Source organism: Bidens hawaiensis, unplaced genomic scaffold (assembly GCF_021521415.1).
Source record: "Bidens hawaiensis isolate Kalapana, Puna unplaced genomic scaffold, B.hawaiensis_p1.1 tig00006907_1, whole genome shotgun sequence".
Classification (NCBI taxonomy): Eukaryota; Viridiplantae; Streptophyta; class Magnoliopsida; order Asterales; family Asteraceae; genus Bidens; species Bidens hawaiensis.
The window spans coordinates 696,880-713,716 of record NW_027491473.1 but is presented as its reverse complement, the minus strand read 5'-3'; the positions used below and the strand labels follow the sequence as shown (position 1 = coordinate 713,716).

Genomic DNA, 16,837 nt, shown 5'->3' with positions numbered 1-16,837 from the left:
GTTTCGTGTCTTAAACTTTACGTGTCCTAACAACTAATTGTGTGTTAGCTTGCTATCTTTTTTAATGATTTGTTTATTCATATCCTGTAGTTTTTTTTATCATTAAAGGTTTTTTTTTAATTAATTGCTACTTATTGACATTGATGAATGAGGCGAACATCCGATAGCGCCTATAAATACAAAAGCAGGAACTATGTGTTCTGCGGGTAACAGGATCCACGTTAGGAGGCTTACGCGTCATTTTTCCTATATGTCCTTTTGGGTGACTACTATGGGTATGATTGTTAAACTTGTAAAAGAGTTTGGGAATGATGGACACGTGCACGAAGATATCGTATGGGCCCCGCCCTTGGTACAAGGCTTTGCTTGGTTAGGCTGTTCGCATCTGCTGCGCAACTTTTTACAGAGTCAGGTGGACCCATCTGGACAGTACTTGTATCTGCGAGTTGTGTTTGTTTGTAGCTGGGACGCCACCATTGTGGCGTGGCTTACGTCTGTCGCATGTTTATTCCTTCCGCATACACTGCTGCTTAAGTACGTCCACGCTTTCGCCCTTCTTGGCGGTTTGGTAGCGTTGGCTTCCCTACTAAAAGAACTGGTAGCGTATTGGAAGGCTAAAAGAGATAAGGTGATGAAACATATTTCATTTTATCAGTTTTAACTTTTAACAATTATCCCTTTCTTACTTTTATCATTTTTACACTTGAACAGCGTCTTGAAGCAAAAAACAAGCTTCAGCACGGCACCTTGCTTCAGTCAATGGTATATACATTCATATTATATATTCTTTTCTTTTTGCCATTCAAATCCACCGTTTTAAGCGGTCTTAGTATGTTTTCGCAAACAGCACCTGGGCCCATCTATGTAAAACTCGGGACCGACCCATTATAACCTCCACACTGAGGAAAGGGGTGGTAATGGGTTGGGTAATTAACCGCCAGGTATACCTGTTAGTTTATTAAAAATACCCGTCTCAAAACATGTTGGGTTTCTAGCAGGTTTTGACAAAGTATAACTAATCAAATAATCACCTTTTTTTCTTGTGAGTCGTGTCTGTACAAATAACCGACATTCTCGGTTAGTTGAGTAAAGGATCTATACTCTATAGTTGCAACAAAATCAAAATAATTTGAAAAATTGGAAGATTGACAATCTCTATGTATAATAATATATGGCACAAATGAACTATACAGTTTCAGAGAATAATCTAAGTTATTTATACAGTAAATTCTGACTTAAAATAGTCTAAAAAAAGCAACACTAAAGAAAACATACAGAAAAAAATTAATAAAAAATGATAACATAGACAATTATATGAGGTTACAGTATTATTGTAAACTAAGTGAATTTATTTTTACACATCAGGAACAGTATGAAAGAGTCAAGAGTTCTAAGACGGTTTAAATGGTTATTATGAAGGTCAGTAAGTTCTTCTTCCTTTTGTTGTAACCTTTGTGCAATCTGCTATGTATATAATGAATGTGAGTGTTTATTCAACTTGTTATGGTGGATTTGTGGTAGAGTTTAGGTGTGGATTTACTTTCTGTTTTTGGAAAACATGATATACGATCAAATGGTACTTTTGAGTTCTTACATATGATTCAACTTAATATCCATGTAGAGTTTATTTTTGCTTTCAATTGGATGTATTATATAACTAGTTGCTTGTCCCCTCGTGCGATGCGGCGGGAGACTTGTGTGAAACTCGGTCAATATGCAACCCGCACCCTGCGCAGGGGACACAACGAGATCTCTGTATCAGCCTAGCAGGTTGATTCATTATGGAACTAAATATTTTTAAAAAAATGTAAATATATCTAAAATACAAAAGAAAGCTCTCTAGTAATTTCGGTTGCTCTCGTATTTAAGTTTTGAGCTAGGTTTTTACCCGCACACAGGCCTAGTGTTGGTTTATGAGAATGTATATACGTGTCGTGACATTCAATTACACTGAGAAAGCCAAACAATAACTAAAGCCTTTTCTTGCTATATAGTGGTTTTTTAAGGAAGTGTATGTTAATTACAGAGGCAATATAACATATTCTAGGTATGCTATATACAAAATACGCCTTTTTGGCATATACATTAAAGAGGACCCATGGTTTACTTGTGTGGCTTTGCGACAAAAGGTACCTGCTGTCATTGCCATTGGTTAGCTGTGGTTATATTCAAAATACAAGTTTTTCATATGCTGAAAGAGTCTTGTGGTGACTGCTGTTGTGGTCACGCCTGCTTTGTCTTGTCTACCTATTTGCTTCTTGCTGTGGATGTTTAATTTGTTAGTGCATGTTTGACATATTTTTGCTAAAGCTACTTTGTGTTGTACCTTGTTTGTAGGGATGATTTTGGCAACTTTTTTTTCAATGGTTGATGTTGGTTCTTGAAGATGTGTATGGTGGTGCGCTCATGATTCTGCAGAATGTAGCAGTTGAAGTTTGCTTAAAATTTAGTATATTTTAGTAGCCAGTAAGTTTAAAGTGCGTATTAGGCCAAAAGTTTTGCTTACAATTTAGTAACTTGAAAGTGCATATTGTTAAACGTGTCCAACACCAAATCAGATTGAAGTCTCCTAATATCTCGGAGAATATTTAATATAATAATTAGTTTATTATTATAAGATAAGTTGGTTTTATTTTATTTAATCCTATTTGTTTTGGATTCAAATTGTGTATTTGAGTTAGTATAGGATTAGAAGTGTGGGCTTATATATACCCTAGGTTCAACGTGTTAGTTAATTATTAAGTTTTTCTCGTTAGTCGTTTTCTTAATAAAAGAGTCGATCGTGTGTTGATCAAATCTCGTGTTCGTGTTTTTGATTCACCCGCTAAAAGTTTAACACATATTAGGCCACAACTGTTGTGATTGTTACGATTGTGTGATATTGTTATCTGTAGTTACACTGCTTGCCTGCTTGGCCTTTTATTTTAAAGCTTGTGTGCTGACAACACGCACCATTAAGTAACAAAAAATGATTTGCTACAATAAGCCAAATATCTGTCATAAAACATCACTAATAAAAATTCGCTAACTAAGACATACCTGAATAGCAGGCCCTCGAGTTTTCTGGGACGACCTTGGCGCCTTGCATGGGCAGGCTATAAAGAAGGGTGATATCAGATAATAAAAGCCTTGCATGGGCAGGCTATAAAGAAGGGTGATATCAGATAATAAAAAAAATGTTGATGTGACTATTGATTGTTTGAAGCATAAAGTATATGTATGTTTTTGTTCACTGTTCAGTTAATCATGTTGATCATAGGCCGAGAGAGGCTTTTGTGGGCTTTGTTGGGCTGGTGATTTATCAATGAACTTCAAATCAATAACAAGAAAAAGTTCTAAATATGTGGTTATCCTGTGAAAGTTTGAGAATATGACTGTTAATATGTGATTAACTGGTGTTGTTAATCGTATTCTCTTTCCTTAATTTTTACTAAAAATATTCTCTCTTGAGTTCTATGTTAATACAATTTAAACATTTTGTTTTTTTGTCATTTTGTTACATTTTATTATCATTATTAATAAATTTCTATTTTTTCAATAATTTTTTTATATATTCTAAAACACTTTTTCATAGTTTTTAAAAATAAACAAAAAGATATGTAAAAATAATTGTTTTTGTATTCTTATTTAAAAAGGAAAACAAAATTCTACAAGTTTTTTATTTTCTTAGTGTTTTTTTAAAAACAATTTTTTAGATACAACTTACTTATTTTAATAAAGAATCATATTCTTTATTAATAAATAAAATACAAGTAATTATTTACTCTTGTGATATTAAATGATTTTTTAAAATGATAAAAAAAATATTAAAATGAATTTTTTTTTGTCACGTGGGAGCCATGCGACAAGATAAAAATGTGCAAAACTTTTTTTTGAAGACGTTATTATAACAATAAACAATAAACATGTTAGAGGAAGACTCTAAAATGACAAAAATAAATGTTATAATGTAGTAATATGTAAAATAAAATTGTTAAAGAAGTTGAAAGTTCAAGGGAGGGAGTATGACAAGCAAGAGATGAGGGTACGTTTAACATAACCTTTATTATTATTATTATTATTATTATTATTTGAACGGCGGTAATATATTAGAAAACACCAATTAGCAAGAAACTAGACGTGATAAAACAGAAAAAAAAAATTACATGACTAAAGAGGATTTTTCAACCACTTTGTTCAAGATAACTTACACTTTTTTTCCTATTCGAGTCCCAATAAAAAGAAAAATAAACAACTTCGTCAAAATGCAATTATTTGTTAATAACTTAATACAATTATCTAACATATTCTAAAACATAAAGGAAAAAAGGATAATACTATTTGTCGTTAAAGAAACACATCTTTATTCTTAATAATAATTAGTAACGTAATTAGTAACGCTTGCCGTAAAGATAATATCATTGATTGTGCGTGAAAGTATAATTTTCCTTAATGATTTACTAAACATATATGAGCGTAAACGTTATTGTAATCAAGAGACAATTATTTAAGCAAAAAAAATGTCATCTTTAACGTAATCTATAAATAAATATATCGGTTAATACTAACTACTAAGGAGAAAAAACGTGATAGAATAGAACAGTAGAACACTCATCATCATAAATAGTAAATTTATTACCATTAACTGTTTCTACACCATTTCAAAGTATCCAGAAATGTGTATATGCAATATGCTTCACAATTAAAGGAGACATTTGTATTGACAAGTTGAACTCTAAATGTACATAAACTTTGGAAGAAATTTATACAATTTTTTTTGTTATAGGAAATTTAATAGCTTATGACACTTGCACTAATAGCTAAGTTATCAAGGGTAGAATTAAGTTTATCTAAGACCATCAATGATCTAATCTTAAAAGATTCCTATAACAACACTTTAACGTTGTAGTCATCAATATTTTGAGACTTATCTTCTTTAAACATCCCACAATAGTTGCTCTATGTCATGTCGTTGTCATCGAAGGTGGTAGATCGTTTTCTTACATGAATAATTGTATGATGATATTAACAAGTGCTGCTACTTTCATAATAATATAAGGTTTTCACGACTTTGAAGTCGAAAGGTTTAATAGGTAGAAAAAGTTATCTAAAAATATCTTCAATTTTAACACAGGAATAAATAAAGTGGTCACGAAAGGCACTTTCGTGTTTCATTAGTTTACATGATGGACATGTTTATTGTGGCTTCAATCCAAAGCAATGTGAAAAATACATGGCATGATGCATTTAACAAATCTCATGCAAAGTTATAAAAAAAATCTATATAAAGTAATTAATATGAAACAAGTAATTGGATTTTTTTTTTCAATGGTTACATAATCAATGAGTTGAAGTTGCATTGAAATTAAAGATGTAACACGTTAACCACATATCCTTGACATTCTCAAAAGATGAAACATAGATACCTGAAGAATGACCTCCAACCCAATCTTACTATACAAGAATTACATACTCTTTCATAGTTTTGTCCAACAACTGGGTATTTAGTGTTCCGAGCAAATTGTTGCCAAGTGTTATACGTTGTACATTCGAAACCTTGTAAACCTCATTATGTGGTGCGGCCCAAATGATCCATGAAGATAAACTCGAACAGTAACTCTATAATAATTACCATGGACTGTTTACCCATCTGAAATTGTCTGGCATGTAGGGGGTGTTCAAGAAACTCGAAATCCGAAAAAAACCGAAATCGAAACCCAAATAAACCGATCCGAATTCTTATTCGGATATTCGAATCGGATCAATCCGAATATCCAAATAACTAATTCGGATTCGGATATGGAAATTTAAAAAATTCGGATTGTTCGGATTGTTCGGATATCCGTTTAATCCGAATAAAAAACATGTTTTTAGTGTTATTTTCCGGTTTGGTATATTTATTAGATTATTATTTGAAGTTTAAACTTAAAATTTGTGTTAAGAGTACTTCGTATTTTCCGGTTTATATGTTTATTGTGATTCTAAACTATTAAATGTAAGGAACAAAAAAAATAGGAAAATTTTTTAGGTTTATTTCGGATTATTTAGATAATTTTGGATTATTCGGATATATCCGAATCCGATCCGAATTGAATTCGGATAGATTCGGATCGGATAGGAATATTCCTAATTCGGATCGGATCGGATTTCGGATAGGATCCAAAAATTTTCAAATCCGAATAACCCGAACCGAATAACCCGAATAACCCGTTATCCGATCCGATGAACACCCCTATTGGCATGCCATGTAGCATAAATATTCCAAATAACCACCCCAAAATCAAACTGTTTTTATCGGTTTGGATGTCGTAGTGATCTAGCATTCTTGTTTAGTTTAAAACTAATAAAAGCTTGTTGTATCGGACAATATACGTTTATATGGATATATATAATGAAAGAGGCAACTTAACCCCATTGGCGGACCTACACAAAAGGTGTAAGTGTCAACCTACCCATGTGAAATTTTTATAAAGGTATATCATATAAAACTTTGACACACTTTGTTTCGACCCATGTGAAATTTTTTCATGGGTCCACTACTGTCTAACCCACCCATGACATATACGAATATTTTCTCATCAGCAAGATATTCATCAACATATACCATGAATTTCTACGTACGTGAAATTATGACGTACACTCGTTGAAAAGTCCAAAACCGTACGTTCTTCATATTATGGTTGTTCAAGCAACTATTAATATTTTAAATGCTTCTTTTGTAATTCAACTGTAATAATTAAGATAATAATAACACATATCATTTATACGCAAATGGACTTTAGTCGTATAAGCCCTTTTGTCGTATAAAAGTCATATTTAATTATGAATACATATATTGTATTTCAAATTAAAAGGAATTTTGTTTTGCTACTAATTTTTGAGAACCAAGGTTAAAGGTTCAATCCTGTAGAACCCCCTCCTTATTTATGAAAACTTTTATACGTATTAAATCCAGTCCTTCTATATTTTCATTCAAGAGTCACCATTACATGCGAATGTAAATAAAAGTCGTTGCCACGTGGACAATATTACACGCGATGAGTACATTTTCATTTGATTGAGAGTTAAAAGTTAAAAGTCAATGTTGATAAATATCTTATATATTTTTATTATAGTCATTTTTGATTTATATTTCCTATAAAATTAACCCTCTCAAACACCCTTTATTCTATAAATTCAAAACCACACCCTTTGTTTGTATTTCACTTACAATGGCTTCACAAAAATACATTATCACGTCTCACTTTTATCATCATCCTTGCCTTCTGTATCTCGTATTACCATTTTAGTTACCATGAAGATGTTATGTCTTGTATTAATTCAAAAACATATATTAAAACCGCAATAGATTACTATATATTTCAAGAACCAGTTCTTTCAACTTATAAAACATTTGACGTTGATTCTTTCGGCGCTAAAGGCGATGGCAAAACAGACGATACAAACGTACACACTAGCTCTTGTTGCATGTTACATCAGATTTGATATGCATATATGTATGCATCATTGTATATAAATATATAATTGTATGTACATGGGTTGTTTTAGGCATTCAAGAAGGCTTGGACGGAAGCATGTTCGTCTACAACATCATCAGTTTTTAGCGTGCCTAAGAACAAGAAGTACCTTGTAACCCCGATTAGTTTTGATGGTCCTTGCAAAGCTTCGCTAACCATGCAGGTCAGGCTTCATTTTTTTAGTTATTATAGCATTAAGTCGCGATACTAGCTAATAGTATGCATGAACTGAGGGGGTGTTTGGCCTAGCTTTTTTAACATTTTTTTTTTACAAAATACGTTTAATTTGGTGTTTGGTTTAACTTTTTAAGCTTAAGCTTATTAGTTTATATAGGCTAATTTGAAGAAGCTTGTTTGAAGATGGTTTTATAGCTTATTTGAATAAAGCTTATTTGTGTAAGGATATAAACATAAGCCAAAAAATAAAAGCTAGGCCAAACACCCCTGAGTCTACCGTGCATATAGTTGCTTTGGTGTATGTGGTATATGTTATAAGAGTTACATGATATGATGAATTAGTGTATATATATATTTGCAGATTTCAGGAACAATACTGGCATCTAAACAAGTATCCAAGTATAGGAAAGATGCGAAGCATTGGCTTATAGTGGATGGAGTTAATAACCTATTGATGGAAGGAGGTGGAGTCATTGACGGCAATGGGGACATTTGGTGGAGTAATTCGTGCAAAGTCAATAAGACGAAGGTAAGTATTATAAATAATCATCCAAAATAACAATCACTTAAAGTGAAAATATAATAATTAAAATACAAAACAACAAAACATTTAATCAATCTTTATGAATTAATAGTTTTACATATTTATAATTTCCTGTTTAGATAAGTATACATTAAAGTTTTAAATTTAATTAAGTATTATAAATTTTATGTAAGGTAGTCGGTTAATTTGACAGCTAATATTGTGATTCTAAAATAATTAGTTTCGATTACATTTACAACTACAATTTTCACATTATAACAAGTGTACGTTTGTATCAACTTGTTATAATTGTTTGTCTTAACTCATGTATATTGATGCCACAAACATGCGCAACTAAATGTACATACCCTAAAACTTTTACATATCTCACGTCTTCTCTTGCATTTAACATACTTTTTATTTTAACCCTTTTCTAACTAACGATATTTTGAATTTGTGGTGATAAACAAATCCATACAGCGATGTTCGAATGCCCCTACGGTATGTTTTATATCCATTTCATCATTTATAGTTCATCTTCTTTTTAACTTTTCTTCAATAATTATATCTTATTGTTATAGTAAAACCATATATCATTGTTTTGCATTTATAATTACAAATTATAAAAACTAAAAAACATGGTCTCTTGTATCAGAAGACATTTATTTATGTAAAGCATTAATGTGTTTCCATCCAAATGGTAGGCTTTAACGTTCTACAATTGCAAATCTTTGTTGCTTACTAACCTCACGGTTCAAAATGCACAAAAGATCCATGTTTCTTTTGACCGTTGTGAAAACGTACAAGTTTCAAAGATTCAAGTGAACTCGCCGGGAGATAGCCCCAACACGGATGGGATTCATGTAACGCACACTCAGAATATCAAAATATCCAACTCTGTTATAAAATCAGGTTCTTGTACATTTTAATTGTTTTTTTTTAATCTTCATTTAAGTTAGCAAAAAATGATCTATGAGTTCAAGCGTTATTTGACCTTCTTTTAACCTATGAAGGGGACGATTGCATTTCGATTGTGAGTGGGTCCAAAAATGTCCTAGCCACTAGTATAACATGCGGACCGGGTCATGGGATTAGGTACGTTGCATGTTTTTTTTCCTTCAAATACTCTAAACACCTCCTTTTTTTTACAACACATTATCCTGGTTTGAGTTGACGTGTCAATCTTTTTTCATACAATTTTTTCTAGGTTAAGTAAATGTTAACATGATCGTTTCTCAATGATCATGAAAAACAATGATAATGATAGAAATTAAGTTAATATTCATTCTTTTATTTTTGTGAACTCAATTTAGGATCAAGGTTCCAAACACTTAATTATGAAAACATATTTCATATTAATTTATTTAATTTTACTCGTATGGCCCGTAATAATGATATATTGGTTGATGGTTGATTCAGTATTGGAAGCCTTGGTTCCAAAAACTCAGAAGCTCATGTTTCGGATGTCATGATTGATGGGGCTAAACTTATCGAAACCACAAATGGTGTTAGAATCAAGACTTGGTAGGTTATAACACATCTATTTGTTTTCATGAAACACCCAAAAAACACATCCGATAAGGCAGTTTACATGTTTTCGCTACGTTGATTGTAGGGAGGTTCAGGAAACGCAAGCAATATTACATTTCAAAATATTGACATGAAGAATGTCGCAAACCCAATCATTATAAATCAATATTACTGAGATCAAGCTAAGCCGTGTAAAGAGCAGGTTATTATTCTATAGAGCAATCAATTTTACAAATACATAGCAGTCCTATGTTTATCATCAAACTTACCATAAAGTAACATAACATGATGAAATGATATTTAACAAGAATTAAGAAAAAAAACTAGTTTTCCTAACATGTCAAAACGCAACTGATAGACCGGGTTAGGGTATCTTGACCATCCTAACTGCCAAAATTTTTACCAATATGGGTAACTAATGCTATTGTTTGTTGTTCTACAACTTGTTATTTCTTTTATATGTTTCGATTTAATAATGAAAAGATTCACAGGAGTCAGCTATTGAAATAAAAGATGTAACGTACAAAAATATTACCGGAACTAGTGAAGATAAAGATGCTATAATATTTAAGTGTAGCAAAAACCATCCGTGTGAAGGTGTTGTGTTGAAAGGAATAAATCTTACTCGAGATGGCGACGGTGATGCTATGGCTATTTGCAACAATGTTGAGTTGAGTTATGTTGGAACCGTTGTCCCTCGATGCGGTAAATATTGCTCAATATCAGCTCATGCCTAGGGCTTATAGTTACTGATTATAAGTTATGTGTATATGCAACAAGGTTGTGATAGTTACTGATAATGCTAATGTGTATATCAATATATCATATATGTAAAAAAGGTTGTGATGGTTACAAATGATCAGTAATGTGTATATGCATTATGCACCAAGGTTGTGTTAGTTACAGATGTTATTTCTGTTAGTTTTTTAGTCATGTGATTAGTTGAAACACCTCTATAAATAAATGTGTTTATGTGAACTTGTAGCTTTTAGCTTGACTACTTAAGTGGTGTTATATTAAATCAGTTATCGTGACCGTTATTTTGGGTTGGACTTTATTTATAGAATTTATTTAAGCTATTTCATAGCTATATATGAAAAAATAAATACATAAATAAAATAAAAAATAATAAAGAAGCATCTCATTTATAATGGGCATAAAAGTAATACAAAGAACATATCTTTTAAAGCTTTCATGATTCAAGTAAAAGCTACATGTCTCTCACAAATAAAAGCACGCTTAAATTAATATGACATAAAATTAGATAAACGTATGATACAAAAAATAAAAAACCGTTTCACGTAATCATGCTCCATTTTGCATCAAGTGCGTGATAATTTCCTTTAACCTTTTTTTCGACCCCGAATAATATCTGTGTACTTCCAAAAGATCCTTCAGAAACTTTATGAATTGTTTGCAATGAATGATTTAACTTACATTTCACCACTGCAAATTATTAATTGTGACCTAGAACAAGCAACTAGATTCAACAAATGTGCACATAAATAGTGCATGCGTAATAACTCAATACATTGTTTCATGATTCCTATAACTCTAAAGATCATTGATGCCGACGTGTATCATTCTATTTTCTTTCCACGTGACAAATATACAAATATATATTCTACGATAACCAGCGGTCCAGCGGAACCATGACTTTTTATCGAGGGGTCATTATAAGATCGTCTTCTCTAATGGTTACAACTAGAAGATCCAAATTATGTTTTTGTATAGAAAAACCTCAACTTTATGTATTAAAAAACCAACAAATTCCCGTGGCCGGAGGGTCGGTGAACCCTCTTAACCCCCTCTGCTTCCACCCCTGACAATAAATTCATGTTTCTTATTATCCTATTGAAAGTAATTTAAATTATATATAACATAATAAATATATTAGTTTTTATTAATCTCAACTATCATCGTTTGGTCGATATCGGTTCCAACTAACGAATTGACTGCTGACAGTCCTATCTTTTAACATATTTGTTTCCAAAGCTGTTACTTATAAATCATCAAAAAAAATTTGTTAGAAAAGTCACACTTTTTTTCCTAATACTAAATAAATAAAAGACAGAATTACAAATTTTGTCCTTTAAAATAAGATGAATTACGGTTCGTGTCCTTTTCTAAGTTTCCTTGCAGGCGGTGTACTTTAAACATTTTTTTCCTGCACGTTATGTCCTTTACGCTAACTGGGTTAGAAAAACTCAGTTAAATACTCTCACGTGAGGCGCATGTGAGGGTATTTTTGTTTTTTCGGCTGTACCTGCAAATTGATAACACCTTCTCCTCCTTTCTCTGTTCTTTCTCTCTCTAAGCCACCACCATCACCACACCATCATCATACCACATACCACAACCACTTCCTTCTCTCATCCTTCTCTCTCTGTGTTCTACCACACCATCACCATATCACAACCACTCCTCAAACACCATCACCACCGCCACCATAGCTTCGCCACCAGCACCATCAAACACTTAACTGTTGCCCCTGTTCATCTTATTTGTACCTCCCAACTTCATCGATTTCTTGAGAGCTGTTTTGATGACCGAAGACAGTACCGGAAGTTTGGATTTTGACCGGATTTGTAATTCATTATCAACTCCCTTTCTTCTTAAATCCGGCACCATCTCCGGTCACCTTCTCCGGCGAGGAAGACGAAACCTTCTCACGGACTGGATCTGGGTTAACTGGGGTTAACTGGATCGGGGTTAACTGGATCTGGGTCACCTTCTCCGGCGAGGAAGACGAAACCATCTCCGGTCACCTTCTCGGGTGGCGGCAGCGGGGTTAACTGGATCTGGGTTTGAGATTTTTAAGGGTAAAAGTTGAAAAAGAAAGAATTTATTGTTATTGGATGGGTAAACTGGATCTGGGTTAAAGGGGAGGTGGATATGGCGGTGAACGGTGGTGGTGGCTGGTTGCAAAAAAGGCAGTGGTTGCCGGAGGTTGGATGGGGGCAGGTGATAACACCGTATCGAGGATCCAGTCCGTGAGTATGAAGAATAATGATTGCTGACGTCACGAATTAATATCTGGAAAGGATTACCGGAGTTAGTTATCACCGGAGAAAGCAGAGCAGCTTTCCGGTGGTTTAGATTAGAGAGACACTTGCTTGATGAGTTGAAACTGTTACAGATGGTGGTTAGTAAATAGAGAGAGAGAGAGGTGTTTTAATGTGTTGATGGGTGAGGACTGAAATGGGATTTTATAATGGCAAGGGTATATTGGTAATTTACTTCAAAAAATAAAAGCTTTTTTAAGACGAAAAGACAAAAATACCCTCACATGAGGGTATTTAACTGAGTTTTTCTAACCCAGTTAGCGTAAAGGACATAACGTGCAGGAAAAAAATATTTAAAATACACCGCCTGCAAGGAAACTTAGAAAAGGACACGAACCGAAATTCGTCTTATTTTAAAGGACAAAATTTGTAATTCTGTCTAAATAAAAACAAAGTGTTTGCCTGGAATCGTAATTTTCTTACGTAACATTATCTGGGCTTCTCAAAAGCCCAAGTATAGCCCAAAGCGAAACCCTAACATCCCTTATCAACATATAAACATAACACCAACCCTAGGGTTTTCACACGCCGTATTAACTCACCTCGCTATCAAATCTTCTACAACAACCAAAACCATGGCAGAGAGAGGCGGAGAACGCGGCGGATTTGGTCGAGGCTTCGGAGGCAGAGGAGGCCGTGGAGGCGACCGTGGCAGAGGCCGCCGTCGCGGCGGTCGCCGTGAGGCCGAAGAAGAGAAATGGGTCCCAGTGACCAAACTCGGCCGGTTAGTCAAAGACGGCAAGATCAGCAAGCTCGAAGAGATCTACCTCCACTCACTCCCAGTCAAAGAGCACCAGATCATCGACCAAATATTACCAGGTCTCAAAGACGAGGTGATGAAGATCATGCCGGTCCAGAAACAGACACGGGCTGGTCAACGAACCCGGTTCAAGGCGTTTGTGGTGGTGGGTGATGGAAATGGGCATGTGGGGTTGGGGGTGAAGTGTGCGAAGGAGGTGGCGACTGCGATAAGGGGTGCGATTATTTTGGCTAAGTTGTCGGTGATTCCGGTGAGGAGAGGGTACTGGGGGAATAAGATTGGGAAGGTGCATACGGTGCCGACTAAGGTGACTGGGAAGTGTGGGTCGGTTACGGTTAGGTTGGTGCCGGCTCCTAGAGGTGCTGGGATTGTGGCGGCTAGGGTGCCTAAGAAGGTGTTGCAGTTTGCTGGGATTGATGATGTGTTTACGTCGTCTAGAGGGTCTACTAAGACTCTTGGAAACTTTGTCAAGGTTTGTTAATCGTTAATTGTTTTGTTTGTTTATTTTTATATGTTGATTATGTTGTTTATATGGGTTGTGTTTATCGTTTAGTTTTGCTTGCTAGTGGTAATTTGATAATTTTAGCTGAATTTAATGTAGATGTAGATTGTGAAAATGGGGATTATTAATCGTTAACTTGTTCTTTAGTTAGATGTTGGTTTTTTATTGTTGTTTTGTTAATTTAGCTCAATTTATTTTATGACCAGATTGTGATATTGGGCGTTGTTAATCTTTGTAATTATGAAAATGCAATTTTAAATATTTGATGGTTACAGGTTTTATATTTTTTTAATCAACACTTAATGGTTTTGATTGTGTTGATTAATGTGACTGATGATATTAAGTTTGTGTTTTTTGTTTTAGTTTGAGATCTTTTTATATATTGTCATTTTTGTAAAGCTGAGAGTTAAATGATTGAAATTTAGTGCTGAGAAAGTTTAATAGTACTTTTTGTGTTTAGGACTCTTTCATTATTCATTGTTTTTACATCTTTTTGCATTGCAATTTTAGCTGAAATTTTGTTGATTTGCATGCAATTATTTATCTTTGTGTTTTATTAGTTGCTGCCACGTTTTTTTGAGTATATTCGGTTTCACAAACATGATTATTAAAAATGAGTATTTTTATGCTGCCATGTTGTCTGATTGGAATTAATCTTTTGCAGCAATTCTGTATTTAAAGTTGTATTTTCCTGAACACATCAATTTTTTTTCTTGCTGAAGCTGTCAAAAGATGATTTTTTAATGCAGATATATTTAAACAGATAGCTTTTTTGCTTTTTTAAATTTTCTGTTAATTGGGCTTGTAATCTTGTTTTATGTTTTTTGCAAGTACTGGGAATTTCAACATATGTGATGAGACATTTTTACATATTCGGATTTTCTCATCTAATTTGAATTATCATTTGGCAGGCTACCTTTGACTGTCTGTTGAAGACTTATGGATTCCTCACTCCAGACTTCTGGAGAGAGACAAGATTCAGCAGGTCTCCATTCCAAGAGTACACAGATTTGCTTGCTAAGCCCACCACAAAGGCCATCACCTATGTTGAAGACGTTGCTGATATTCCTGCTTGAGTGTCATCTGCATTCTGAAAGAGAGCTCGCTATGTCTTTCAGTCGTTTTGATATAGGTTACCAGTTGTTTTGAACTATTTGTTTTTGAGTGGTACTTTTTGTTTAATGACTTGGTGAAACATTCATCTTTAAATGTTATGGTTTTCTAGACTGCATGTTACGTTAAAATTGTTTGTGCTTACATTTCAATATCTTGCTAGTGTTTTGATAATGTCTTTAAATCTTTAATTATTTTCTTACGTTCACTCAAAAGTTTACTAAAATATGAATTTGTTAGCATACTTGATATTAGTTAATGTTGCTTTATGTTAAAATCACCTTCATATGTATAATACAATCTCAACGAACATTTAGTTGATTTAGGGGGTGTTTGGGATTCCTTATTTTGTTTCCTTATAACTTTTCATCAAGTGTAACTTATTGAACTTTTCATCTCACACTATAAGCAATCTCAAACACCTTATTAATTTTAAATAAGTTTATAAGTTATATGTTGATGAAAATAAGCAATCCCAAACACCCCCTTAGTACTATTTCTTTAAGAAAACTAGTTTAAACCGAAACTAAGTTTTTCATGATGACTCAAGGCTAGTTTCCGTTCTTTTCATTACTTTAGACCAACTAAGTGAAATTCAAAATACACGTAAATGGTGACCCAACTCAAGAACGATGGATCATGTCAATTAACAGTTTTGCATTCATCTCACTTATAAACTCGTCTAAGCGAGTAGCAACCATTACTACTCATTTATAACCTCTTTGGAAATAAATCATGATTCCAAGCAAACGACCCTTTAAATTATCCAAATGTATTTACTATAATAATAGATTATAACACTTTCGTATAATGCATTCCAACTTCCAAGTAGCTAGATACAAACCATTTTAGGTTGTTTAAACAAATCATAACTATATAATATAATCACACATTTATTTCCAGTCACATAAGCAAATAATCGTAATCTATGGCATTCAATTAAGTATTCTAGGTTACACCTTTAATTCAATAAAAGGTTTCAATAACATGTACCTTAATTTTTTAACTTTAACTACAAATTAGCGGTCGAACCAAATTGTCAAAATAAAAGCAAGATTCAACCAAAATTTAACATCAATTAGTTTTAATTGAGCATTAATTAGTCATTCGAACTATAAACCCTAGCTTCTAGGCATAGTTATTCGAATCCTGAAGATCATGAAACAGAAATCGACGAAGGTGGGAGAAACGTATAAGCAGAAATCAAGTAGGGAAACAAATATCATACATTTTGTGCTTGGAATAGGCTGAAATTGAGTGAGTGTGATGGTGTTGTGCTTGGGGCTCCAGAATAGAAGAAGAAAAAAGGAGCCAAAGACGGGGTTGGGTGCGTGGGTAAAATTGTCCCCTGAATGATTCAGATTCAATTTCAATCTGACTGATTACGAGGCAAATGAAATCATTTAAAAATGTGATTTTCACAAACAAACACCATGACATCTGAGCGAATCAGATGTATCCTCTTAACAGGCCCATTCAAACCTCAACCAAACAACCCTAAAAAGTCTTTTGGTTAGCTAATGTGTGTGAATGGAAGATTGGTAACTAGCTACTCATCAATTCCCTAATTAGAAAGTCTTGCAACCAAGTTTTCCTTTGGTGTGTTATTATTGCTATTTTGAGTCTTCGACCCAATTTTAGTTCAATTAAATTACATGAAAAAATGCTTCT

At 33.4% G+C, this 16,837-nt stretch overlaps 1 protein-coding gene and 1 pseudogene across 2 annotated transcripts; both read left to right on the top strand.

The window, feature by feature from the left end:
* Window positions 1-271: 271 nt before the first annotated feature.
* Window positions 272-10,726, top strand: LOC143633791 (polygalacturonase-like; annotated as a pseudogene). The gene is made up of 12 exons (XR_013153732.1): window positions 272-628; window positions 712-762; window positions 1,522-1,576; window positions 7,328-7,425; window positions 7,528-7,659; window positions 8,035-8,202; window positions 8,677-8,697; window positions 8,901-9,108; window positions 9,210-9,291; window positions 9,616-9,724; window positions 9,812-9,928; window positions 10,218-10,726. The product of XR_013153732.1 is annotated as a polygalacturonase-like (transcript).
* Window positions 10,727-13,303: 2,577 nt separating this feature from the next.
* On the top strand, window positions 13,304-15,259 carry LOC143633824 (uncharacterized). The gene is made up of 2 exons (XM_077102059.1): window positions 13,304-14,023; window positions 14,965-15,259. The coding sequence occupies exons 1-2, from the start codon at window positions 13,367-13,369 to the stop codon at window positions 15,127-15,129; spliced, it is 822 nt and encodes a 273-aa protein (XP_076958174.1). The 5' UTR covers window positions 13,304-13,366; the 3' UTR covers window positions 15,130-15,259.
* Window positions 15,260-16,837: the final 1,578 nt, after the last annotated feature.

What these genes read in the sequence shown, in the direction of transcription:
- LOC143633824 (XM_077102059.1), top strand. Translation starts at nt 13,367, where the DNA reads ATGGCAGAGAGAGGCGGAGAACGCGGCGGATTTGGTCGAGGCTTCGGA. An exon ending in CTCTTGGAAACTTTGTCAAG is followed by an intron (nt 14,024 to 14,964) that starts GTTTGTTAATCG and finishes ATCATTTGGCAG; the next exon opens with GCTACCTTTGACTGTCTGTT.